Here is a 27,855-nt window from a genome sequence, read left to right as displayed (position 1 = left end):
TGATTTTTTTTCCTAAGACTTTAGTTCTGTGCTGCAGAATTGAAAGTCGTTCTTAGATTGACAACAAATGGAGTTGCCAACAACCTGAATAAAACCTTTAAATCTTGGACTAGCCAGTGTAGGTGCACGTGATGTTCCTTAGCTATTTACTGTGCCCCAGTGGCTTCCAGAAAGTGATGCTCTGTTTATATCTGCGTTAGCAGATGGTAAAGCTATTGCACTAACCCAGCTACAGTGGTTACCACAGGCATCAGTGCAGCTGGGACACCGAGGGGTATCTGAGGGTCACAGGTGCATTCTGTCAGTGCAAGGACCACACTTGGGATTTACAACACAGTGTAAATGTGAGAGCCTAACTGGATGCTTCCCGCTTTAAGGGAGGCCCGAATGCCTTGTGGAGATGCAAGGAGACAACGGGGCCCCTCTAACGGGTCTGGTTAGTATTTCTGCAATCCTCAAATGAAATACAGCCTTTCCGAGCAAAAGGAATGTTTGGTTGAAATATTTTGTGTCTTCCCCGAACTTTTGTTGATGTTCTTGTCACTCTCTTTGCATGATGCACAGCTTGGCAGGTGGGGGCTTTTACATCCTACAGATTCTTGTATGTGCACTGTGCTGCTCTTGTTCCTTTTCAAGATTCCTGAGCTGTTTTACACATTTTCTTCCTTGGCAGTTGTTTTGAAAATTACTATAGGAGGATGAAAGGCTGTTTTCCAACACACAGATTTTCAGGTTGTCTCAAGTCCTAGCGCAGGGTGGATGGTTGGTCCAGCCTGGGTTCCCCTCTCCTTATCAACGTCTGGCCCAGTGCCTCCGTTTGTCATTTTCGATTCATCACCAAAGTCTTGTTTTCTCACCTAGTCGGCATCGTCATTGGCAGATGTTGTGCCACGGTGGGGAGTGATCTGAGCTGGTCTTAGAAATCTGAGCGCAAAGCTGAAGAAACGGCACTTGCTCATTTACCTTCCATGTTCTCCTCACGTTAACAAAGAACTCGGCCTTCTCTGAGCTGAAGACTCCTCAGCAGGGGGAGCTCTCTGCAGGAAGTTCCTCTTCTGAGAAACATGGATGGATGCCCCGCACCCCAGAGTCCCTCATAGTCCTTCTACCACACGCAACAACACACTAGTTGTTACCCTGCCTCCGCAGTGGATATTTGCATGTCCTTGGCTGCATAGCACTTTGCTTAGGCTATCTGAAGGACTTTGTGTCTTTTGTTCACGATGACTAGCATTCCAGTTCATTTTTGTATATCTTAATGGTATCTCATGCTGCATGGCTCAGCCTGGTACTGAGAAAAGCCATTCTTTGCTTCTGCTTCCAACACCACTGTCCGTGACATTCACTGTAACCACTGCAGGCCCATTCCTCTGGCCGGCCTCCAAGCAGTTGGTCTATAGGGACAGACAGCCACCCTCTGGTTCTTAAGGGTAGCTTCAGTGTTACCGAACTCACACATGCACGGGGGTTTAAATTGTCAGACCATTCTTCGAAGTGTGTTACACAGTAGCAAGGCTGCTTCCCCAAAACTGCAACTCTTCCAGTAGTTTCTTTGGATGCACATAATCTGTGTGACCAAGTGGCCGTCTCACAGAGCTGTTTCTCGATTTTTCCATGGGAGGTGTGCTGCTTGCCATGGAAGGTGAGGATTCAGCCAGCTTGTGCTGCCTGCCTCTCACATGTCCACACCCTCTTGCCGTTCCTGCCATTACATCATCATCTCTGCTAGATGTCTGTGTAAGATCTATGTTATTGTGGCTTAGCACATGCTCCTCAGAGTTGTTCTGAACATCGCATTATCTCTGGATTTCGTAAATCGAATCACCTACGCTTAGTTTTCTGTGTCTGAAAGCTGGCCAGCCCCAACCTTTGCTTTTCATGCAAACGCGTGGGGGATTCTGACAGTGCCAGTATTTTTCAGGAATTCCTGCATCACATCACATATCAGACTGAAGAACAGGCCTGGTCAGCTGTAGAGTGTTCAACTTGGAATGTCACCTTGACCCACAAGAATGTGATAGCCTGCCACCCATTCTCCCCCGGGCTGGGGGGTATGTGTGGAGGGGGGTATGGGGAGGGTGTCTCCTGACCTCCTGCTTACTTATTTCCATGTATGCATGATTTGAACACTGGAATTCTAGACTATAATGAGATTCCCCTGAGACTGGTCAGGATTCTGTTCAGCAAATCAGTGCTGTTTTGTTTCTAGATACTGGATATATGACTTGGGTTTTCTTATCCCAGAAACTTGGCCGTTACTGATTTTGCCCTAGCAAATCATTTCTTATGCTTCCTCTTTTTATTTAAGAAATACTTTAATAGCCTCTTCCCCCTCCTCCTGCTGTGTCAGTTGCAGTAACTTCCCTTACCTCTGAAGATATGTGTACTAGAAGTTGGGGGTGGGTTGGGCTCCCCTTTTGCCCTCCTCTGCCTTCACACCCAGACACCTTTCCCTCTCCCTTTGGCTTGACTGGGTGCTGTGTCCTTAGCCTGCTCGGGTTCTCTGCCTGCTCTGACCTCTGGTCGGCCTTCGCTTCTCCTCCACAGCACCTGCTCTTCCTGGCTTTGTTCAAACTAACCTTCTACAAGGTTCATCTTCTTAAACAGAGGGTTCCCTTGTGTGAAATAGCTGAGATTACTCAAGGCTTACTCTGCATTGTCTGGGAGAGCAGCAAGGATTCCATCCCCTAAGGTGCTTCCCTGGGGGAAGGGATGGGACCACCTGTCACAGTCAGCTGGATATGGATAACACTCCAGGGTGTGAAACCCTGGCCTTTGCCCAAGGAATGCTTAGTCCCTCTTACAAATAGTAATCACTAGCCTTATTCATCTCTCCCATAAAATTTTCTTTTGGGTTTTTTAAGTTTTCTAGACTTAAAGTTCTCCAATATCGTGCTAAATCAAAGGAGGTCCATGCAGGAAATCCAGTGTCTGCCGTCCTGTCGGGCATTGAAAAGATTGGCAGGAGGGGACAAAAAAATGCCACTTTTTTTCTAATTTGTTTCATGGAACAAATTTTTTACACTTGTTCTGTTTTAATTTTAGTGAATTAAGTATTCACAATTATAGCAGCAAAGCAACCCTTGGAAATTTCAGCGGAGGGTGGGGCGGGGAGTGCAGCTGTTCATCGCAGCAGCTTAAGACATGAGCATAGGGTACGCGTCCCTCAGCAAGGCAGCGCTTTCTGCCTCCTGCTGAGGCATGCCCTCGGAGGCAGCAGGTCAAGGAGGTGGGTCCCTGCCATCCATGGGAAAGACCTGGCCTGAGTTCTGGTGCAGGTGTTGGGAACTGAACCAGCAGATGGAAACAAAACCTGTGTGTGTGACAGAGAGAGCGATCACCTTTTCAAATAAAATAAAAAGTTTTTTAGCAATTCAAAATTCAATATTGAGACCAAATGTTTAGAATCTTCACTCCGAAGCTATAATGTAGATAGCTCATGACATCCTAAATATTTCCCTGATTTCTTTTTCCTGAAAGGCAGGGCTGAAGAAGGAGCCTGGAACTCCATCGGAGCCCTTGTGTGTGGCCTGCTTCTGTGTACCTGAGCCCTTCCCTGCTGCTTGTTCGCTGGACAGGAAGAGGGAGAGCTAAAACATAGGCCCAGGGCAGTGGCTCGAGTCCCTGGCCAGACAGCCAAGCCTGTGCCAACTGCTCATTGTTCACGCTGGGAGAGATTCATCCTGAGAGATAACCCCCCCTGGTTTCTTCTGTCCCTTGTTTCATTGTCTGATTTTTTGATGGTTAGGCTGTTGAAAAGGTTCAAATATGTTTGTAGCCCCTTGAGACAATGTGAATGGCAAAGCAGAAAAACCTTAAATTGTCTTTCAGATTTCAAAAAATAACCTGTTGAATAAGGAACAGTGGAAAAGCACCCATTGGTAAGCTTGTGAAGGAATGGAATGTACACCTAGAGAAATCATTTTATCAAAATTTTTATTTCAGATGAAAAAGAGAAATTCGAACCCACAGTCTTCAGGGATACACTTGTCCAGGGACTTAACGAAGCTGGTGATGACCTTGAAGCTGTAGCCAAGTTTCTGGACTCCACTGGCTCCAGGTTAGATTACCGCCGTTATGCCGACACCCTCTTCGACATCCTGGTGGCTGGCAGCATGCTTGGTAAGCTTTGCACTTCTGCGCAGCCTCACATCTTCCCATTGTAGTTCTCTATTTTTAATTCCACCCAAGTCTTATTAAAGTCAAATGAAAGCTTGGCTTCAGGATCCCGTCAGTGTGTTGAGCAGTTGGTCCCGAGATGTATTAACCGTCACAACCATGCCTTCTTCCTCTCAGAGTCAGCCTCGGGTCTCAGTTCTCACTGCCAGCTTCTGTGGTAGCCATGAAGTGCTGGAAGTGGTCAGCCTAGCCGCCCAGGTAAACCACTCCGATCTTGCCCACTTGGGCAAGTGTTCTGCCCTTTCATGGGCTTGGGCGTACGGTGCTCTGCTCTGTAAGGGACAGTTCTCAGTGCCAGCCATGCCTCCCGATGAGAAGCCAGCTTTGCTTTGTTTTATGAGAGGGAGAACAGGCTGACAGGTTGAGAGCTTCCATCCACTGCTCACTCCCCAGGTGCCTGTGACACCAAACCCAGGCTGTCGTGAAAGGCACCCAACTGCAGGAGGCAGGAGTAGAACTGAACTTGAATTCAGGCCTTCCATGCCAAATGTGGGCATCCCAGCCAATATCTGACAGCTAGGCCTAGTGCCTCAGTCGCACCCTGCTGGGTCACTTTGGTTTCAACCAAACTGATATTTACAAATATTAGTTTTTTGTGTTTGCCCTACAAACAGCGGTATAACCAATGCATGCAGGAATCTTTTGGTTCTCATCTGATTACATCTGTAGGTACTTAGCAGGGATTAATGGATTAAAGGGTGGAGATATTTATATCTCAAGTAATACTAACATCGAACATTTCCCAATGTGGTTATCATAGAATGTGGGTTATGACTTTTTGATCGATGCATGGGGACAAACTTCAGGCAGCAGCAAGCATTTCTGTACCTTTTGACCTTTTTTTTTTATGTTTTGCCCATCCAAGAGACCACCTAGACCCGTCCCAATACCCTTGTGGGTGTAAGTTAGGCTTGGCTCCTAAGTGTGCGTGCTGCTCTGCGCACCTTTGCTGTTGGTGACGGCAGGACTTTCTGTACCGTCGTCTGCAGCCCAGCATTCATTCTAACTCTGTAGCCCAGAAGCAGGCAGGGCTCACTGTTGGGTGCGATGTATTTAGTTAGCACACACCATGCAGACCTTCAGGCCCACTGCGTCCACTCTGGCTGTGTGCTGAGTGAGCCAGCTGCTTGGGCTCTACTCACAAATAAGTGGGGTATTTTTCTTGAAAGGCAGGACAGCTACTAAGTTTTCAGTTTGCCCTTTTTGCCCTTTCATTGTTGTTTTTGTTTGGTTGGCTGGTTGGCTTTTAGATTAATTTATTTTTATTGGAAAGTCAGTTTTCCCAAGAAAAGGAGAAGCAGGCATCTCTCATCCATTGGTTCTCTTTCCAGATGGCCACAGTGACTATAGTTGAAACCAGGAGATTCTTTCAGGTCTCCTGTGTGTGGATGTGCAGGATGCCAAAGTTTGAGAAATCCACCACTGGTTTGCCATGTCCTCTTGGGGCTGGATGGGAGATGGAGCACCTGGGATATGAACCCCTTATCCATTGGGATGCTGGCACTGCAAGGTGAAAGATTATCCAGTTGAGCAATCAGACCAGCCCTTAGCTTGCGCTTTTGAATGGTAGCTAGCTGTAAGAAATATCTTTCCCTTTACTTCTGCCTCAAGAACAGCAGCAGCAAGCTTTCTCTGACCAAAATTAACAAAATGATACTTAGTCCCCGTGTGAGGAAGGAAAATTTTCTAGTGCAAGCTATAGCAATAGCAATATTATAAATATGTAAAAGTGTTTTATTTTGTCTGCAAATAAATGAAACATTTTTAATTTTCCACATTGGTGGAAATCTGCAGATGTAATTTCTGACTTAGTCCCCCTCAGAGGGAAATCATTTGCCCACATTCTTAATAAAATTTTGTTCCAGATGTCATTTTATAAGATGTAATTAAATTTTGTTTATAAAGTGATTATTGTTTCTTCAACAGTTCATTAATGATGTCTCTAACTACTGATTACTTGGGGCTGGTGTTCTGGCCTAGTGGGTAAAGATGCTGCTTACAATGCCAGCTTCTTATGTAGGTGCCAGTTCATGATCTATCCAGCTCCCTGCTAAAGGCTGGGAAAAGCAATGGAAAAGGGGCCCTTACCACCCACATGGGAGCACAGGGTGAAACCCCTGGCTTCCGTCTGACCCAGCTAAGGTCTTTATGGCCATCTTGAGAGTGATGGAAGATCGCTTTCCCTCTAATTACTTGAAACTGCAGGTTGATAGCTGAAGCCCACTGGCCCTAAACTATAAAGACATTTGCATTTTTCCTTTGCCTGCTAGCAGAGGTGCCTGTATGTAGACTGCATCCAAAGACCCAAAAAAATGACAGGTTCAGTCCAGGCTGCTGTATGCTGAAATACGTAATCACAGGAGTCTCTGCTCACAGTTGATTCCTCAGTACCGTGCGTTGGCCCGCTCAAGCCTGATGCCCTAAGTACAATGACATAGAAGAGCCAGCATCGTGCTTCTACTCTGTTGATCACCCATTACGAAACTTACAGGAGGCACCCGTGGGACAAGGAAGTTAACATTGTAGGGAGCCGATCATGCGCATGGTTTGGGTGTGGCCCATGAGGAATAGAGAGGGTAAAGTATTCACTCTCAGCCAACATAGCTGAAGGGCCATCAGATACAAAGGACACGTGGTTGGGGTATGAACCATTTAGCCAAACAATTGTAACACCTACCAAGAAGGAGCCACAAAGATGTGCTGGAGTCAGGTCTGGTCATAGCTAATGAACTGGAGAGAGAGAGAGCCATGTCCTAATGTGGAGGAAATATCAAGGGCCACTCTGAGAATCATGGAGTTAAGTGAACTGAGCATGGGCTGTACGTCTCCCATGGCTAAGGAAGTGTTTGGGGAAAAGCCAAATTTAAAGTGATAGTATCCAATGGGAAATAAGGATTTGGACTAGTGTTGTTTTTTGTGCTGTGGAGGGCTGTGCAGTGGAACAGCCCATTGGTTTTGCCCTGGATTTATGTGTCCAGAGTAACAGGTGCATATATGCACATGCGTGTCCTTCAGGGAAAGCAGACATGAACTGACTTCACCTCAACTCCTGCTGTTTTTCCTGTGGTGCCTGAGTTGATCAGTTCTGGGGTGCTCACCATAGTTACCTTTCTCTTTCCTAGCCCCAGGAGGAACACGCATAGATGATGGTGACAAGACCAAGATGACCAACCACTGTGTGTTCTCAGCAAATGAAGATCACGAGACCATCCGGAATTATGCTCAGGTAGAGCCTGTCTCCCAGAGGGGGCTCCTTGGTGTGAGCATGAAGGGATCTGAGCAAGATGGAACCATGAACTAGGAATCAGAAATACAGCCCAGGTCTCCCAGCTGCTGGAGCCATGAGCCAATGGCAATGTTTGCTTGTTTGTTTTACAAAGTTTAGAGAGGGAAATGCAGAGAGAAAGATCTTTCATCTACTGCTTCACTCTCCACGTGGCCACAACTAAAACTGAGCTGAACCGAAGCTAGGAACCAGGAGCTGCTTCTGGGTCTCCCATGTGGGTGTAGAGTCTCAAGGCTTTGGGCAGTACTCTGCTGCCTCCCCAGGCCATAAGCAGGGAGCTGGGTAGGAAGTGGAGTAACTGGGACCCCAGCATGTGCAAGGCGAGGATTTAACCACTAGGCCATCATGTTACATCGTGTTCACTTTCCAGATGGCCACATTAACTCTAGTTGAGCCAGTCTGAAGCCAGGAGCTTCTTCTGGGTCTCTCATATGTGCAGGGTCCCAAAGTTTTTGACCCAATGTTTGTTTTTGTAATGGGGCAAAAAGGTTAAGCCAATGTGCCACAATCTAACCTTTCCACTGGGAGTTCTTTACGTGTGTGTGCGTGTGCATGTGTGTGTACAAGCTCAGTTCAACAGCAGGTCTTTGAGAATGTCCTGCTTCCGTTTTGATTATTGATTAAAGGCAGCTGAAAAGGGATCACAGTTTCTTAGTTCTAATCTCTACTCTGCTATTTAGCAGAAATTATTATGTTATTTTACACAATTTTTGTATTTGTATGTTTTTCTATGATGTAGATATTTACAGGTCTGCTAATTAACAGCAAAACCTGCTTGCTCATTCCCATAGAATTCCTTTCTGGGTCAAATGAATGCAGACACAAGGCTACACTCTCTTATTGTTTGAATTCCAGTGTAGACATTGGATAGGAAGACCTGGAGTGCCAACTCGGACCATCTTCCTATGCACAAAGATACGGGAGTCTGCCTCTTCCTAAATGGGATTTTTTACGAATCCTTTTATTTCCCACGTGGGATATGGACTTCTACGGGAAGCTTTGATTTGTGATTCTGTAATGATTGCCTAGCTGTAGACCAACAGGAAAGCTTGGTCAGTGGTGTGGTCAGATTGAGAGAAATGGATAGGGGTGTTTGAGTGGGACTCCATTTGTACTGGTAGCTTTACAGGGTACTTTGTATTGGCCGCACAGCAGGGCTAGTCCGAGCTGAAGTCCAGAACCTGGAATTTCTTCCAGCCTCCCTCATGGGTGCAGGGGTCCATGCCTGTGGGTCATCCTCTGCTACTTTACCAGCTGCTAGCACGGAGCTAGCTAGGAAATGGGACAGACAGAATTCAAACTGGCACCCATGTTAGATCCTGGTGCCATAGCACAGTACTAGCCTGGGGTTTACATAACTTCTCTCAGTCTCACACTCCCATCTTAATCTCTAAAGAAGCAATGGCATTCACTGCAAAGAAGTTAGCTGGAATATAAGAGAAGGCAGTTAATAAAAAAAATTTACAAAATTCCTTTTGAAACAAACCCCTTGCTCAGAACCCAACAGTCTGGGGTCCCGCTGAGAGCTGGAAGCCCTGCTCAGCTTTAACTGATTGCCGGAGCCAGAAAACAATTGTTGTACAGCCAGAGCGGAATCTGTGCTAGACTCTGCTCCAGGTCGTTATCCGAGTGCTCTTATCTGCAGCTGTCCATGTCAGCTTCCCACTCAGTTTATCTTGACCAGAGTTGTTTTTGGTTTCTCTGCCTGCTACATTCCAGAGTGAATTCGCTGGAGCTCACGAGTGCTTAGGTCACAGTCGCTCTTGAAATGCTTACAGTTCTCATTGCACAGGGACAGTCCGTTTCACCACATGCTTGTGTAGTTGTAGATCTGCGACGTGTTCATACTAAGTTTCTACACCTCCTCTGTGCCTGTTGAAATTGCTTACAGAATGTATGCTTGTTCTGTTTCATGTTTAGGTCTTCAACAAACTCATCAGGAGATACAAGTATTTGGAAAAGGCATTCGAGGATGAAATGAAAAAGGTGAATGTTCTTATAATAATAACACCTGTCTACTCCAGGTGTCGGAATGGTTGTATTCACAATGATAGTCAGAAATGCTATGGACATAGAATTTTTTTTTTTTCTCTTTAAAGATTGATTTATTTTACTTGAACATCAGAATTAGGAGGGAGGGAGACAGAAAGACAGACTCCTAGAGATCTTGCATCCACTGATCCATTTCCCAAGCGGCTGCCATGGCTACAGCTGAGATACACGAAGCTGGGAGCCAGCAGCTTCTTCCAGCATTCCCAGGTGGTATAGAAGCCCAAGAATCTGAGCCACTCTTTTCTGCCTTCCAAGGCAGTTAGCTGAGAGCTGGGTCAGAAGTGGAGCAGCTGGGGACATGATTTGGCATCCTTATGGGATGCTGACACTACAGTTAGAGGATTAGCGTACTGTGCCGGCTAGCAAGTTTTGGGTCAATGTTTGTTGAATAAATGAATATAACAGATCATACCTTCATATCTTTGGGAAGAAGTTATGTTCAACAGGAAGTTATACAGAATGCAATCTCTGATCTCATTAGAGCTTACACTCAGGACCACAAAAGATATATGCTGAGATAAGACTCAACGTACTGTTGGGGCAATTTTAGTAAAACCTGTGTCAATGCGCAGTACAATTCTTTTCATGGAGAAGGCGCAGTGCAGTGGGATGAAAGTCTGGCTTTGGATGTGGCGGTCCCAGCTAGGACTTGAGCGCTTTTTCTGAGCAGTGTGTCTTTAAGCTTGTGGGAGGTACTGGCCTTACGGTGACGAGCCCCTCGCCAGAGCTGCTCCCGTTTAGTTCTCCTTGGGCATTGTAGCATGCTGCTGCTGCTTTGTATTGTTTCATGTCTTCTAAGAATTGTTTGCCTGATAGAGTTACAGAAGATCTTCCATGTACTGATTCATTCCACTAATGGCCCTCGCAGCCAGAGCTGGGTCAGTCAAAGCCAGGATCCTGAGCTTGTTCCAGGTTCATCATGTGGCTGCAGTGACCCAAGGACTGGGGCCAGCCTCCACTGATTTCCTGGGCACATTAACAGGGAGTTGGATCAAGTGGAGCAGCTAAGCAGCTAAGACTCAAACTTGTACCTGTATGGGATGCTGGCACTGCAAGTGGCGGTTTTACCCACCATGCCATAGTATCAGTCTCTCTCATCCATTGTAACATTGCAGGTTTGGGTTTGGATACTCTTAGACATCTAATTATAATAATAAACTATTATAATTCATGTGTATATTTTAATAATAATAAACTCTTCCTCTATTTTTTTTTTTTTTTTTGCAAGGCTGGTGTTCTGTAAGTTAAGATCAGTTACATAGGAAATGTGATTTATGGGGAAAAAATTTGCAGGGATTTCGAAATAACTTTGCATGTAGATAATTTACCTCTTGATTTAATTTCTACACAAGTCTTACAAAGATGTTCCTCACAGTAATGAAGAACACGTTGGCCTTAGGCATGTTACTTGCGTTCGTTGAGCTCTACGGCCTTATTATAATTGGGGATTGAAGTTGTTACCGATGCTCAGACACATACAGGTAGCAGACACAATCAGTGAATCTTGGCTGTTACAAAGTGCGTTGGGATTAGAACTGAACACATGGCACTGCTCCTGAAGGACAGTGTCTTCTACATTTTATCGTTTTCCCCTGTTGAGCTATTCAACTATATATTAACTTTTTTTTCAGAAATGGAAGAAATTATGGAACATAAATGATTCATTCTTTAAAGATTTATTTTTTATTATTTTTTTATTGGAAAGGCGGATATACAGAGAGGAGAGACAGAGAGGAAGATCTTCCGTCCGATGATTCACTCCCCAAGTGAGCGCAACGGGTCGATACTATGCCGATCCGAAGCCAGGAGCCTCTTCCGGGTCTCCCACGCGGGTGCAGGTTCCCAAAGCTTTGGGCCATCCTCGACTGCTTTTCCAGGCCACAGGCAGGGAGCTGGAAGGGAAGCGGGGCTGCCGGGATTAGAACCGGCGCCCATATGGGATCCCGGGCGTGCAAGGCGAGGACCTTTAACCACTTGCGCCACCGCGCCGGTTCCTGATTCATTCTTTAAACATGCTAGGTGTTATTTAAGTTAGCAAGTACTTTGTGTGAAGATGGGAGTGATGGAATAAGTTTGGAAGAGTTCAAGTAAACTGAGTATTTCTGACTGTATCACTCACATTACTTCTCGATTCTTACAGACTTTGACAACTTTCACTCACATGATGAATATGATTACAAAAGTGTTTTTTGTTTTTTCATAATATTTGTATTTCAATGTCAGCTGTCCAAATACAGCATCTGTTATACAGTGTGGCTCCTTCAAAATGGTCTGGGTTTGTCCCATTTCCTTAGAATTAAATATATTGATGGTGGTTTTGTTAATGTGCTTAAGGACACAGCATCACATTTTATTTTAGAGCTACCTTTCACTCATTTTTAGAAAGATATAACTCTGGAAAAGAGATTGCAAGAAAGAAAAATAGATCAATAGAGACAAAAGCAGTGAAGTTTGCATTCACTAGTCCACGCCCCTTGGCTGCTGCCAGACGCCTGGAGCTGTGTCCTTGTCTCCCAGTTGGGCAGTAAGGGCTCGGCCATCCTCTGCCTCCACTGGTGCATGGAGGAGCAGGTGCTAGGGCGTGGGGCCTCCTAAAGATGTGGGATCTGATGTGTTTTGGAAAACATTGTGCCCAGTGTGCATTCTTAAGCATTTTTCATGTGCATAGAAAAATGCCATTTTTCTTTCCTGCTGCCTCACGTGTCACTTTCGTCCTATGAATAGACGTTGGCTGTGTGTGAGTGAACTCAGAAGAAGAAAGGATTCGAGTTGACACCCTGCCATTTGTAGTTGGATGTAAAAGGATTTCAAAATACTTGGGGGGAAGGTGATGCAGCAAAAAGCGTTGAAATCCCTGCATAGGTTTTGTTTTTGTTTGTTTTTTCATACTGCACAATCTGCATGAACATTTCAAAGCTCCTTCATGTACACTTTTCCAGAGACTAGCCCCTCTCCTGCCCAGGCACAGGACTTGTGCCCGGGCATCGCGGGCCCTGGGCAGACATGCAACTGTTTTCTTCCGACTGCAATCCTGTGCCTTCTACACATGCTTTCTTTTGTTTGACCCACAGCTTCTCCTCTTCCTTAAAGCCTTTTCTGAAACAGAGCAGACAAAATTGGCGATGCTGTCCGGGATCCTGCTGGGCAATGGCACCCTTCCAGCCAGCATCCTCACCAGCCTCTTCACCGATAACCTGGTCAAGGAAGGTAATGCTGCAGAAACCCTGCCGCAGGTCCCTGGGAGGCTGGTCTGCGTCCTGCCTTCCCGCAGCGGAACACCCCTGTGTGTGCGGGGGCTTCAGGGAGCTCCGGGGGCTGGAGGGGCGAGACACGGGTGTGCATTTGAAGTTTCTTCACCACAATAAGCTTCCCTGTCTGTTCTGTTACCTGTGAACTTTTCGAAGCACCTCTGGTCTGTGCCTTCCAGTGCTAAAAGGATTTTGCGTGTTCATGAAGGGAGGCAAGAAGAACACACGCCTGTACGGAGCTGTTTCAAGGCTAATAGCCGGTTAGAGTGGCAGCTGTTGGGCCCAGCGTGCACAGGGGAATGAGCTGGTCCAAACCGTTTCCCCCTAGCTTCCATGTTCTTGTCACCCTGTGTGGGGACAATGCTGCATCGTGCAGGACTGACTTCTGCTGCGGGGACAAATGATCTTTTTGCCCTCAGACATGACATGGCCGCCTGTGACACCTTTTCTTCCCTATAGTCTAGACCTCTTGCCCGTTTCCTCGGAGGCCTGCACATGCGCAGCCTTTGCTTGGGCGTCCCACGGAACTCTGCAGATGGCAGGGCGAGGGAGTCGGGCAGCTGCATCGCAGGGAGCGCCCTGTAATTGCAGGCGTCCCGGCTTGGGCAACCACGCAGGCAGTGGTGCTCAGACAGTGAAACAAAAGTGTGCTGTGTTCTTGTGGGAAGATAATGATTTTCAAATTACAATTTGAACCACAACACATTATTTTTCCTTAAAAGCTAATTAAAAGACCTTTTGTGACAACATCGGTTTTATTCCTGAGAACATTTGAGATTTTTCCTCTTGCGTGTATCTGGTTCCAGCCTCCTTCATGTCTGTAATGAAAGGGCTTACAATTCTTTGTGGTTAAGTAAGAGAATTGTGAATCAAAAAGCAAAGTGTATTCAGAAACTATAGGTTTTTAACTTAAAATAGTCCAGACTATTATTATGTTGTTAATGCTCCAGCTTAAGTGTTTTCCTGAAGAGAGGTGAAGATTCTAGATAATGTGTGATCCTAGCTTTTCAGTGTATTTGAAGATTTTTATAGTATTTTGTAAGGTGAGAGAGAAAAAAGAAGGAATAGTGTTAACTTGATTTTCATTGAGTTGCATAAATTTAAATTTTCTATTTAATGAACTCATGTTTAAAATTCATGTTAGGTTGTTAACATAAAAGTCTGGCTTCATTTCCCTGCCCATTCAAGTGAACAAAATCATGCAAAGTTGATGTCCATAAATAATTGATTATTTGAATACTCACAAATAGTTGGAAGCTGGGTGAAGTTGGTATGTGAAGGCATTTCTTTCTGATGTAGCAGTAGCTCTAGCAGCAGAGCAGACCTGAGGGTGCCCAGAAATACCACCCAGGCCGTGCCTTCCTCCCGTCATTCTCCGGAGCATCAGCTTCAGTACGAGCTTAGAGCTTGCAGTGCCTGTCTTCATGACTAATTTCAAAACACAGGGAAATAGATGCTTGCAACAGCCGTGATATGTTATAGCTTAGGAATAATTTTAAAAGCTGTTTTACAAATATGAAAGCTGCAAAGTATATGATGCAGCTTTTAAGCTATACTTAAGAGTGGTCACTTTGTGGTTTTTTTGTTTGTTTTTTGTTTTTTTTAAGATGTAGTTATTTGACAAGCAGAGAGTGAGAGATTCTGACTGCTGACTCACTTTCTACACAGCCAGGGTCATACTGGCTGAGAACAGGCCTCTGCTGCTCTCCCATGTGAATTAGCAAGCTGCATCCAAAGTGAAGCAGCCAGGACCTGCACCAGCACCGAGATGTGAGCAATGCAAGCGGTGGCTTAACCTGCCGCTTATTGACATTCTTGTACTTGCTTCATCTATCAAGCATATTTGTCTTAATGTCTTCTGAGCATGACGTTTTGGTTTTTTGTTCATGACCCTGCTTTAAACGGGAAATACACAGGTGAAATTGAGGCTGGACCACTGAAGATGTTCACCTTCTAAAAAGATTAAGAAAAATACATATGTGTGTCAGTGTATAGTTAAAATCAAGTAGCAAAATGTCAACCAGGTAGTGATTCTAACTTGACTTTTCCATCACAGAACATCACACCTGCAGAGTTATTTGCCAGTCCTGCTCGGGGAAAGAATGAAACTCTGTTTTGTCTCAACAGGCATCGCGGCCTCATTTGCCGTCAAGCTCTTCAAGGCCTGGATGGCAGAGAAAGACGCCAACTCTGTGACCTCTTCGCTGAGAAAAGCCAACCTGGACAAGAGGCTGCTTGTGAGTGCTGTCTGGCAGGTGTGGGCGGGTGGATCCTCAGGGCGGCCACAGTCTCCCACGGGACCAGCAGGCTCTAGGCTCTGTGAATTTGCCATGAGCCTGACATACTAACAACTTCTTCATCGTTGTGCAAATAAGTGGCATGATCTGATCCAGAACTCCCAGTTAATGTGCAGAGATGTTTTGTTGGCTTTTTCTCACGAAACTTTGTATTTATTCCATAAGAATAGCAGGGATTTCATAATGCTTTATACATGATTTCATTCACAAGAAATACTGCTGACGTATATTAACTGCCTCGGACGGAGATCCTAAACCTGGAAGCTTGTTGGCCCACTGAATACGATAGTAGAATGAAAACTTACAACCAGTGACTTTATAGAAATATTAGTTAGCAGCATGATGAAAATCCCGTGAATCTTATTGACCAAGTACATAAGGTGTCACATGAGTGTTAGAGGCACTGATCACAAACTTGGGTTAAGGAGTTTTCCTGCAGAATAGACGCCTCTGGCACACGTGTCTCTGGAAATATTCCAATTATGAGGGAAGCAAGCCATTTCGTTGTTCCGTGCTTTTCATCGCTTTGGATGTTTCTGGTTTTTTTTGTGGGGGTGAGGAGTTGTTCTTACCTTCAGTCTTTGAGTTTTTCCAGGAAAGTCAGCAGAAACGTCTTGTTCTCATTTCTGTCTGTTCCCCAGCATTCTTTTCTGGGGAAAATAACAGGTATGTCTTGAGATTCTTACATCTGCTGGTTCAGTCCCCAGTGGGCTGTAACTGCTGGGCCTGGGTCAGCCAGAGCTTTATCCGGGTCTCCTGGGTGGGTGCAGGGACCCACGCCTGTCGGGCCATCCCGTGCTGCTCTCCCAGGCTTTTTAGCAGGCAGCAGTCAAAAACGCAGCCCAGGGCCCGGCGCGATGGCGCAGTGGTTAAGGTCCTCGCCTTGCACACCCGGGATCCCATATAGGCGCCGGTTCTAATCCCGGCAGCCCCGCTTCCCTTCCAGCTCCCTGCCTGTGGCCCGGGAAAGCAGTCAAGGACGGCCCAAAGCTTTGGGACCTTGCACCCACATGGGAGACCCAGAAGAGGCTCCTGGCTTGGATCGGCATAGCATCGGCCGCTCACTTGTTGGGGAGTGAATCATCGGACGGAAGATCTTCCTCTCTGTCTCTCCTCTCTGTATATCCACCTTTCCAATAAAAATAAATAAATCTTAAAAAAAAAAAAAAAAAAACAACGCAGCCCAGCTGCCCACACGGGAACCAGCATTACCAACAGTGACCTTTTTGCTGTGCTGCAGTGAAGACCCATCAACAAACTCTGAAAATTAAAAGACCACTGCTATCACCGTCTCCTTCCTCTTTGTTATGCAAGTGCCAGTCCCATGGGATATTTCCGCCAGCACTGAAAAGAACCTTAGATAGAAGTGTTTTGTTTTTTTTTTTTCTGTTTTTAGTTACTCACTGTTCCTTTGTCTCTTGAAGATTACCCTGAGAAAATCCATTGTGTCAGTGTTTGTAATCAAGAAGAAAAATGAGCCTTAGGTCCTGGTTCCTGGGCCCAGATGATAGTGATGTGTTAAGCAGATCGTCCAGCTCTGCTGGGCCCGGTCCTAGGAGCCGTGCTGTAGGTGCGAGCAGGATCAAAACGCTCCCGGAGCTGCTGGTTGGAGGACCTAAAGCAGGCCTCTGGCCCATGGGACGAGGTTGCTGAGCTGGTGGCTAGCCCTGCCTGGGGACTCCCAGCTGGACTATTCTCCCTGTTGCTGTAGAGCACAGGGCCACAGTGCATCAACTCCTGAAGTGACAGCTTGACATCCTGGCAAGTCAGTCCAGTCTGCCCCTGCTCCTCACCCCTGCAGACAAGCATAGCAGGGAGGGATTATTGAAAAACCTCCCAAGGGACAGCAGGTAGGGACTGGGGACAAGATACAGTCCCTATAACCTGTAGCTCCAAAACCCTGGTTCTCTGTTCCTCTTTTTTGCTTTTGATTTGTTTTGTATAAGGTGAAAAAAATTCTCCAGTGTTTCTTCCATACAGATTTCAGAGCATAATGCTGTTTGTACCTCACGCTACCCTCCCATTCGCGCTCCCGCCTTCCCACTTTTTTAATTTTTATGATGACTTGCTTTCGGCTTAATCTTCAACCAGATAGTTTAGCAAGTAGTAGGTAGAAAAACCACTATTCCTCAAGATTATTGACAAGGGCTGTGAACAATAATCAAATCTCAAAATGACAACTTTACTTAGATTAGGTTTTTCTTGTACTCTGTAAATTAATTACTAAAAATCAGAGACAATGTATGCTATACTTTTACCTGCGTAGCACTTGGGCCATTTTCCACTGCCTTCCCAGGCCTGTTAGCAGGGAGTGAGGTTGGTGGAAGTTGGCAGCTAGCCAGGACATGTACCAGCAGCACCATTATGGGATGCCAATGCTGCAGATTTGTGCTTAACCCACTTTGCCACAGTGCCCGCACAGGTAGTAGAGTTAGCTCCTCAATCCATTTAGAGTTGACTTTATATTGGGTGTAAGGTAGAAATCCTGTGTCATGCTTTTGCTCGTGGGAGTCCAGTTTTTCCTATACCGTTTATTGAAGAGGCTGGTCAAAGACTAGCTGGTTAGTGAGCATGAGTTAGTATCTACGTTTTCTAACTGTCCCGTTGGTCTCCATCTGTTTTTGTCTAGCCTAGGATATAGACTTAGCAAGTCTAGGGTGAGAGGATAGAGGTTTCCACCTGAAAGAGAGGTATTCCATCCACTGATTTACTTCCCAGACAACTAGACCAAAACCAGGTGTTAGGAATTCCACCGTGGTCTTGCACATGGTTGGCAGGGTCCCACGTGCTTGAGTCCAGGCACATTAGCAGGAAGCTAGACTGGAATCCTAGCCGCCAGAACATGAACCGGTGCCGACTTGAAAGCCAGCATTGCAGGTGGCAGCCTCGCAGTGCCAGCCCTGTGCTCTGCCCCTCTGAAATGTGGGACTCAACACGGGAAACTAGAGCATGGACGTACAGGAGACACAGGGTTTCAGTGCTGAGGAGGGGAGCCACTGCTGAGTTCCTGTGCGCTGTAGCAAACCCACAGCAGAGCTCTGCTCATACTTGAAATGGCCCGTAGCACCTGCCATGGTTGTGCAGAGCTGAGCAGTATCGGCATGGGGATGCCTGTTCCACTGTGCAGCAGTCTGAAAGATGGGAGCGATTAACAAAGCTGCCCGATTCCCATGGTTACCAACTGAAATCCCCACAGGATTAGATTATAACTCAGTGCAGGTTGGGGTTCTGCCACACAGGATAGGGTGACATGGAAAATAGGAAAGTGGCCATGATGTACTGCTGTTAGCATTTTCATCAGAATTAGCAATAAACTGAGGCGCTGGCCAGGTGGTTTTAGAATCTGTCTTCCTGTGAGCTTGATTAACAACTGCCACCCTGAGTAATGGGCAGAAGAGGATTCTCTGCCGTAGCCCAGCTGGTGTTGCCAAGGAGCCGTGGCATTTTCTCAAAAGGCTCAGATGCCGGTAGGATACTAGCCAGCGCTGTCCTCGCGGCACTCCTGCCGGCGTGTCGGGTGCGGCTAGAACCGACCAAGGCAAACGCTGTGATTGGTGATTTCCCTTTTCCCTTGTCAGTCTAAAACAATTCAAATTCTATTCAGTCTTCTCCTTTGCATTTAATTCAGCAGGTTTTGTTCTGTATTGACACCTGCCGTATTTCATGAAAGGAAAAGTGAAAATAATTGACCGGCATGTATAGCAATTCAGAGTCTGTGAATCTAAAGTTGTTTAGCGTTTTTCTCCTTTGTAGAAGATGCTTGGCTCAATAAATATACCAATGCGATTTCTTTTCTTTCGGAAACCTGCCACCAAATAGGAGCTGTTGTAAGGGGAGTAAGACATTTGTCCTTTGTGTCCACTGACAGTTGAATCCTTGGTGGCTCACGGTTCTCTTCTCTGTCTTCCCATCGCAGGAACTCTTTCCGGTTAACCGGCAGAGCGTGGATCATTTTGCTAAGTACTTCACTGACGCGGGCCTCAAGGAGCTGTCCGACTTCCTCCGGGTGCAGCAGTCCCTGGGCACCAGGAAAGAGCTGCAGAAGGAGCTCCAGGAGCGGCTCTCACAGGAGTGCCCCATCAAGGAGGTGGGTACCGCCGGGCATGCCGACAGATCCCCAGGCGAGCCACATGCTCTCCCTGGACCGTCTGGGTTCCTCCCTGGACCGTGGAGGCGAACGCAGCGCTAAGGCACCTGTTCAGAGCCCTCCAGTGATTGGGAGTTTGAGAAGTGAGTGGTGATGGCCACACACAGCACAACTTGCTCTGGTTGATTCAAATACTGCAGGTGGCAAAGAGACTGCCCCGTTCATCATCAGAACCACCAGGGGTTTTCTGCTTGCTCATACACTGCTCAGACTAGTGCAGAATTTCTCGGGGGAGTTCAGTCATCAGGATTTTATGTGAAGTAGGAAGGTTTGAGCTCACATCCTGCGAGAAGACTGGTTGGGCCAGAGACTCCTGTGCTCACACTGCCAACAGCCATGCAGCCTCAGGATTCAGAGCTGTCACTGTGGAGTCTATTCATGGTTCACATGTACCAACTTTTTCAAAAGCAAACTGCCAACATAAGCTTTACAGAAATTAAGCCGATGGGGTGCTCTGCTGCTGCTTGGCTCTAAATCTGTGAGCCTCAGGCCGGCACAGGGTGTCAGCACCCAGGAGCCTCGCCACCCCTGCTCTGCTGGGACCTGCAGGCCCTCACAGGGTGTCAGCACCCAGGAGCCTTGCCATCCCTGCCCTCCTGGGACCTGCAGGCCCTCAGGGGGTGTCAGGCCTGACGTGATCATCCAGCAGAGGGAGGTGTTGCAGCAAATACTCAAGTCTCCTAGCACTAAGTAAATAGCGCTCATCCAAGCAAGAAATCACAAATGGGGAAAAAAAAAATACTCTTAGATACAGGGCTGGATCTCATTTTGTAGCTTCCCCAGGGCAGCTTGTTCTGCTTTTCCACAAGTCGCAGTGCTTGAGGCATTTGCTGCTTGCTTACCGTTTCTGAGGCACTGCCTGTCCTTGGTGAGCGTTGGAAGAAGGCATTGCGGTACACTCGATAGGAATGATGCGCTGGGCAGCCCTGCATACCAGGGCTCTGTGCTGGTAGACGCCGTTGGCATGAGCCTCGTCCAGAGCAGTCTGGGGGAATGTGTTGTAAAGAAGGGCCTGTGCAAACCCAGATGTCGCCCTGCCAGTAGGTTTTAAGTGGTGAGGCCTCGTTCAGGTCCTGAGAAAGTCCAGCCTGCCCAGGTGTGCCCACTCGGCTGGCCCCCTGGCAGCCCATCTCCCGGGAAGTGAGGGTGGCTCCCAGCGGTCTGGTGCTCTGCAGCTCCAGGCCTGCTGATTTTTGGATTGCGCCCGGTCCACTCTGTTTTCATTGTTTTCCCTCCCTCTTGGACCCTGAGAACCAAGACCTTTGGCCAGCTGGTAGGGACATGGGGGAGCTCTGCCCCCAGCCTCTGCCTTCTCACCCCCTCCTCTGTGACACGTAGGTGGTGCTTTACGTCAAAGAAGAAATGAAGAGGAATGACCTTCCGGAAACGGCGGTGATTGGACTCTTGTGGGCTTGCATCATGAATGCCGTGGAGTGGAACAAGAAGGAAGAGCTGGTCGCAGAGCAAGCTCTCAAGCACCTGAAGGTAAAAGGACCCCATGGGCCTGTTCCCAGAGACTTCATGCCTCCGGAGATACAACAGCCTAGCACACTTGGGGTACCCACGGCCACAGCTGAGTTCCTGCGCTCGACTTCTGGCTCCAGCTACATGCTCATGCGGACCCTGGGAGGCAGTGGGGATGGCTCAGGATTGGGTCCCTGCCGCACACCGGCGACGTGGGGATTGTATTCCTTTTTCTCTGCCTCTCAGGACAAAGCAATAGGAAAAGATAGAACAAATGGACACCAGCTGAAATGCTCTCAAATGCATGCCTTTCTAGTTTTCTTTTTTGCATTTGCCACTGCCTCAAATGCTACAGCTAGCGGATCTCCCACACGGGTGCAGGGTCCCAAAGCATTGGGCCGTCCTCGACTGCCTTCCCAGGCCACAAGCAGGGAGCTGGAAGGGAAGTGGAGCTGCTGGGATTAGTACCGGTGCCCATATGGGATCTCGGCACGTTCAAGGCAAGGACTTGAGCTGCTAGGCTACGCCGCCGGGCCCAGACTGTTTTTTAAGCAATTGACACTACAGTAATCTAGAAAGTAAGAATCGTGACACGTCAGTTGGTTGTCAGAGTATTTGTGCAGGCACGTGCAGTTTCATTTTTATTGTCTTGTTTATATTTGAGTAGGATGCCGGTAGAAGAGAAGTCAGACGCACCTCTCACAGTGGGGAATGTGTGTGCGTTGAGATCTGAAAAGTGTCCTTGGAAGAAATTGTTGACCTGAATAGAGCTCACAGGAAACAGTGTCTTTCCGAGGGACCAGCAGCCATGGACAGTGGGAGCAACAGAATAAAGCCATGTCCGTGACCTGGCAGGGAGGAGGAGTGTCTGGGTTTGGCAGGGCCTGTTCCGGGGGTGCGGGGACGGGAGCCCATTTCCACAGCAAGCTGTGGGTGTCGTGGCCGCAGCAGTGCGCTGTAACAGAGATGGTCTCTAAGATGCTGGCGATTTTGAAAATTTGCTCTTCATGGATGCAGCCTGCTCAGAGAAAGGCTGACCATCCTTTACATGAGTGTTTTTTAAGCAGGCCTGCTCATGATGGTTAGGGCTCCAGGGGCCCAGGCCCTAATCCTCTCCCACAAGTGACGGTTTTGCTGTCCACTCCCGTTGCAGCAATACGCTCCCCTCCTGGCTGTGTTCAGCTCCCAAGGCCAGTCGGAGCTGGCCCTGCTGCAGAAGGTCCAGGAGTACTGCTACGACAACATCCACTTCATGAAGGCCTTTCAGAAGATCGTGGTTCTCTTTTACAAAGGTAACCACCCCCAATAGGCCACCGCTGCTGCTGGGCCTCCCCTCCGAGCAGTGGGGGAGTTACTGGGAGCGGGGAGATGAGCAGCCAAGGTACAGAGAGGGAGGGAAGGCGCATGCCCGTGCTTCCTCGGGCACTTCCTAGTTAATGGGGATGGGGATGGTGTGTGGAGGTACTGATACTCTGTAATAATCCAGCGGGTGTGGAATTGAGGGTTACTTCTGATGGCTGGTGCTGTAAAGCTGACATTAAAAAAGCCGAATGCAGTAATGAGTCTTCGCTTACTTGGCCCAGTAGCTCTCCTTTTTCCCAAGGAAGAGTCTATTTTTAGACTCCTCACATCGACTGTCTTCTCATTGTATTTGTAAGGATTAGGTTGCCATGACAACCGGCACTAAAAATACGAGTGCTGAAGGTTTTAACTGATTGCAGTCTGCATACCCAAAGCCTACAAAGTGGGATTCGGGGGCTCTCGGGGAGCTGGGGTTGATGTGACTTTATGAGAAGAGCAAAAAGCATACTTGCAAAATGCTACATTCTGTACGTTATGAAATGGTTATTGGAGCTGTCCCTGTCAGAAGTGGCACACCAAGAAAATTAAGGAGTGATGTCAGCCGTATTTTTTTCCTTCAGTGTGTTTGTCCTTGATTTGTCTTTTGAAGGCCGCCTTTGGGATTTAAAATGTTAAAATTTTACAGGATTAATTAATAGCTATCTTAAAATGTTTATCAGCATTTCGTGAATTTCAGTTATATATTCAGATTCTGTAAATATATGCCCCTCACCCACAAGTGTCTGGGTGATTTTTTTTTTATGTGTTGTTATGTATGTATATATACTGCTTGTGTCTTATGCACATATTAACATATACATATTTATGGGGTACCCTGTTTTATTTAGATGCATGAATGCATTTGTAATGTCTAATCAGAATGAGCCTATCCATCTCCTCAAACATTTATCATTTCTTTACGGTGAAAAGAGCATTAATAATCTTACCGTTTGGAAAGGAGAAACATACAGTCGGTGACATTATCCACAGTGGCCCAAGCTTGCTTTTGCAGCTAAACGGTGCTCCGCTGTGTGCATTCTCTCTGCCATCAGTGGATGCACACCCAGGTCACCGCCATCTCCTGGCTGTTGGAATCATGCTGTCATTAACCTGGCAGTCATCGACCAGGTGACATTCTCTGCTTTCTGAGAACGCTGAAGCCTAGAGCATCACATTAGTGGGAGACTGCAGTGAATGGCAGCTCCTGCTTACGTCTGGCCGCTGGGTTCCCTCTGGTCAGGTCCCACTTGGGTCTTCTGAGCTGTGATCACCGAGACTGGCAGTACTCAGACAGGAGGGCTCCCCCAAGCATTGCCCACTGTGACTCACCAGAACGAAACTTGACACCAGATAGGGATTTGAGGGCCCTCCTCTGTCCGTTTGTGTTTGCTCCAAGTATCCAGGGTTGACTGGGTGATCAGATGGCGCGGGCCATCCTGCGTTGCAGTGCATCCCTTCACGCGAATGATGCTGCTCAGTTCCAGACTGTTGTATCAGTGCTGTCCACCTGCAGGCTGTCCCATCGCTTCATGCCTAAGGTTTCCTGGAGTCCATCTTTATGAAGAAAAATACTGTAATGTGTTTGTCAGGAGAAAATGACGCCTTAAATGAAATGATATTAAATCGTTCCTGGGACCCACCTGCAGTGCTGGCATTCTGTGTGGGCACTGACTGGTTCAAGAGCTGGCTGCTCTAGTTTTAATCCAGCTCCCTGCTGATGGACTGGGAAAACAGCCTAGGATGCCCGAGTTTCTGGGCTCCTGTACCCAAATGGGAAACCAGAGGGAAGCTGCTGGCTGTGGCCTAGACCCCTCCGGGGAATAAGCCAGCAGATGGAAGAGCACTCTGCTCCCACTCTAACTCTTAAGTCACCATGACGTGTTACCTGCAGCTGCGTCATTCAGGTGACCTACTAATGTCACATGGCTTTCTCAGCACTTGGAACGGGCTGGGTGACAGTGGGGACAGTGACCTATGCTTGTTACCCATTTGCCACCTCCTTTCCCGTCACAGCTAATGACCCGTGAGGACATTGGCAGAGCCTACTTCCCTCCCTGCCCTCGAAATTCAGTAGGCTCAGTTAGTGCTAACCTGAGGATGGAAAAGCCGTGCCTGTTACAGTTCAGAGGGGAGTTGTTGTTTGAGAGGCCACGCAAACTGGTGCCCCTGTGGGGTGCTAGCGATGGTTGTACTTCCTGTACTGCAACAGTGGAACAGATTTTGTACAGGTTTTTTTTTTTTTTTTTTAACAAGTGTTACTGTCTAATGTCTTTTTTCTTCTTAAAGTAGTACAGTAAGGTACTGCTGCTGTGACTCGAATTCACGGAAATAGTCATGAGTGAGTGTAGAGACTTGGCATTTTTTGCATGTTGATCCCACAGCACACTCTGCAATCTCTTTAAATGGTCCTGTTCTTGCATGCTGTGTACTTTTTTTTTGGTCATTGTCATTTTCTCCTCTCTTTAAAAAAATCCCCATAATGGATCAATCATTTGAGGTTGTTCCTTCATTTAAGATGTGGTTAAACTTGGCAGGATGCTGAATGCTCTGAAATGATGAAATTGCGGATTCAGTGGCCAGATTACCAAGCGGCTGTGCGTCCTGTCGGCGAGCTTGCAGTGTGAGGGGCTCCCGGGCCTCAGCAGCCACCTGTAGGCTGGGATTCCGTCTGCTCTGCAGTGTTGGCATGAGGCCAGCTGCCAGGAGCTGGCGCCCTGCCGCCTGCCCAGGAGCTCGGACCCTTGGTTCTAATGGTGCTGTAGGGGTTCCTTGCGTAGGTGAAGGTGTTGGGATACACACGGTAACTTGGCTGCGCTTTGCAATTGCAGCCGACGTTCTGAGTGAAGAAGCAATACTGAAATGGTATAAAGAAGCCCATGTTGCCAAAGGCAAGAGTGTTTTCCTTGACCAGATGAAGAAGTTTGTGGAGTGGTTGCAGAATGCGGAAGAAGGTAAGATTCCTTTCATAGCCCGGGTGGCCATTCGGCATTCTGTCCTGGTGCCTCAAGGTAGCTGCGTCCCCACGGGATTGATCTGGCTTTCCTGAAACTGTAATGCTGGAGGTGTCTTTGCCTCCCAACATTTGACTCCACTTTAATCCTCCTTTGTGAAGTCAAACCAACCAAACTTTCTCCGTGAAAACGAAAAAGAAATAAATAAAAAAACTGCTTTAATCGCCCATTCTGGTGGAGAACAGTGGAACAGTTGGGAATTAAGTAATCAGTAGATTGTGAAAAGAACAAAGTATGCTTTATTGGTTGAGTAGCAGTGGGAACCCCAGGTGAAGGAATCCCAGATAAGAGTGAACACTAGGTGAATTGTTTGCGAAGAGTCAGGGTTTGCGGAGTTCTGCGGGAGCACGCCTGGGCTTGCTGGTGTCTGCTGGAAGGGCGCGGTGCACTTAAAGGGCAGAACGCCCTGCTTGTCTGCCCTGGCTTTAGCTGGCCCGGCAGGAGGGTGTCTGTGATTAAAAAAAACAACGAAACCCTGGGACACACACCTGACCTCTCTTCCTCTCTTCTAGAATCTGAATCGGAAGGTGAAGAAAACTAAATGGTTCACCAAGCACAAATGCCAAGATCACCACACGCCACTTTTGTGATCCGGAATGCTGAACCATTTGGGAAGAGGAAAAAAAAATAATAGGCTAGGCTTCCCTTGTGCGCAGGGGAACGGGTGTTGTTTGTGTTTTGTTTGCGATGGAGCCCTGAGGCATCAGCTGTTACACTTGGGACTCTACCTCTCACTCACTCGATGCTAACTGCAAGCCATCCAGCGGGAGTCCAGCCGGCCGCTCAGCACTCAGCCACTCCTGGTTTTTTTTAGCCGTGTTGTTCAGGTACTGTGTGGTGAGCGCCCCCTGGTGTCAGTCACAGGCCCACCTTGGTAGTTGTATCTGCTCGTGTATGTGATTGGACAGTTTTTTAAAATAAACGGCTTTTTAAAAATCTGGGCTCATGCTCTCGGGGCCTTTACTGCAGAGGGTAGCTCAGTGCGAGACGTGTGCTTCAGATCCCAGGTGCTGAATGCTCACGTTTCTTGTGAACCTGTGAAAATTGCGTTTCCCCTTTCATCATCCCAGGTGATGAATTCCATTGCTCTTCATCAAAAATAGAAAAATCAACAAGTGACATGCGCGTTGGCATGCACGGTGATGGACATAATGACTCTGATACAGTACGTGCTGCATGTTGTCCTCAGCTATGTTTCCTCCCTGCTTAGAGGAGAGCTAAAGGGGTGGGTGTGTGTGTGTGTGTGTGTGCGCGCGCGCAGATGTCACTCACACTTCTCACGCTGAGGTGATTCCATGCTTGCAGTTGCCCTTCTCTCCATGGTAATAGTGTGACACATTAGGATCATTTTGGAAAACTTAGCTTCATCACGTGATTCTTGGCTCTGGCAAAACTTAGCACTTCCCTGTGGCTGTTGGGGTGGGGGTGTTCTCCAGGAGGGTCAACATTTTATCTAAATAGGAGTTCAAAACGAGAGCCCGGGTCCCCGTGGGGTGCAGCTGACTGAGCTGCGTCCCATGCCGAGCACCAGCGTGCATCCCTGCTGCTTCGCCTTTGCTCCAGCTTCCTGCCGAGGGAGCTGGCGAGGTTGCCGAGGAGGGCTCACGTCAGCCGTGGAGGAGACCAGCTGGCGTTCCCCACTCCTGACCAAGCCTGGCCCAGCCTCAACGGTTGTGGATGTTTAGGGAATGAAACACCACACGAAAGAGCTCTCACTCCATCCCTGTCACTCTGCCTTTCACATAACTACGTAAGCAGAGGGAAAGCACTTCCCGAGCCCACCCCCATGTGTAACCTGATGGACTCCTCCACACTCGTTTGGAAGCACATGACCAGCTCCCTTCTCTCCAAATGTTAGAATACCGCCAACCTCTGTCCCAACATCAGACAGAGAATATCCAGGTGGATGGCTCATTTTTGCAACATCATCTGTGTGACAGTATTGGTTTTCATTTCTCAGACATAGCCATGAGAAAGCAGTTGTAACAATGACTGCAAATCCCAGGACATGGTGGGCACCTGGCACAGCCACGCAGACCCTGCCTGGGCTGCCCGGCTCCATGTCGGAGGGCTCTGCCCTGCTGCTGTGCACCTGCGAGGCTGCAGGTGGGGCCATGAGTGCTTCAGTTCCCACCACACTCGTGGGAAGCCACGACGGAGTCTCGAGCTCCTGGCTGATGCCCATCTCCAGCAGACATTTCGCGAGTGAACCAGTAGATGGAAGATCCTCTGTCTCATTGCTTTCCAAGTATTAAAAAAAAAAGGACAGGAAGAAGGAAAGAAACTTGCTCTTGCCTACTTTGCTTTGTTTTACAAAGAAAAGTCCTAGAAGATACATCTTTATGCCACTGTCAGGTACTTAGCTTATCCCGGGTGTCTGGAATTCTTTCTCGAATGGATCTGCTGGAGGGCATCCCTCAGCCCCAGGCTGGTCCCCTCTCTGACCCTGTCTTCCCCAGCTGCCCTGCTGTTTGTTGAGAAGGTGTCCTCTGTCCTGCTATGGCTCCCCTGGGGCTGCAGATAAACAGAAGTGTGATGCCCTAACAGGGCAGCCCCCGGCGGGAAAGCCAGCCCGGCAGGTGCTGCCTGCTTCCAGGTCCTCAGTTCAAAGCCAGTCTACAGTATTTTTCCACCCACTGAAAGTTTTCATTTTCCAATTAGGTTTTAAGTTAAACTGTGTTTCCTAATTGAAAATGTTGGGCCATAAATTCTCAAATACTTGTTACCTGTTGGGTGGCTTATCCAAATTGAACAGGTTAAATCTGCACCTCTAGTATATTGACAGAAGTATTTACAGGCAAAATATCAAAAAAAGTGGAGCAGCTGAACT

At 47.6% G+C, this 27,855-nt stretch overlaps 1 protein-coding gene across 2 annotated transcripts in view; it reads left to right on the top strand.

Moving 5' to 3' along the window:
- Positions 1 to 25,963, top strand: part of BZW2 (basic leucine zipper and W2 domains 2) — a 42,439-nt gene extending 16,476 nt beyond the window's left edge. For both annotated transcript variants that reach the window (XM_040965143.1, XM_040965144.1), the window contains exons 3-12: positions 3,946 to 4,122; positions 7,302 to 7,405; positions 9,386 to 9,451; positions 12,589 to 12,724; positions 14,893 to 15,002; positions 18,979 to 19,149; positions 20,548 to 20,694; positions 21,827 to 21,965; positions 24,843 to 24,965; positions 25,538 to 25,963. In XM_040965143.1, coding sequence (XP_040821077.1) covers positions 3,946 to 4,122; positions 7,302 to 7,405; positions 9,386 to 9,451; positions 12,589 to 12,724; positions 14,893 to 15,002; positions 18,979 to 19,149; positions 20,548 to 20,694; positions 21,827 to 21,965; positions 24,843 to 24,965; positions 25,538 to 25,566 — 1,202 coding nt within the window. In that variant the 3' untranslated portion in view covers positions 25,567 to 25,963. The remainder of the gene's footprint in view (positions 1 to 3,945; positions 4,123 to 7,301; positions 7,406 to 9,385; positions 9,452 to 12,588; positions 12,725 to 14,892; positions 15,003 to 18,978; positions 19,150 to 20,547; positions 20,695 to 21,826; positions 21,966 to 24,842; positions 24,966 to 25,537) is intronic.
- Positions 25,964 to 27,855: the final 1,892 nt, after the last annotated feature.

The sequence above is a fragment of the Ochotona curzoniae genome, unplaced genomic scaffold (assembly GCF_017591425.1).
Source record: "Ochotona curzoniae isolate NIBS_2020 unplaced genomic scaffold, NIBS_Ocur_1.0 scaffold_3835, whole genome shotgun sequence".
Lineage (NCBI taxonomy): Eukaryota > Metazoa > Chordata > Mammalia > Lagomorpha > Ochotonidae > Ochotona > Ochotona curzoniae.
The sequence above is the reverse complement of the archived record's forward strand: the minus strand, read 5'-3'. Positions and strand labels throughout refer to the sequence as shown.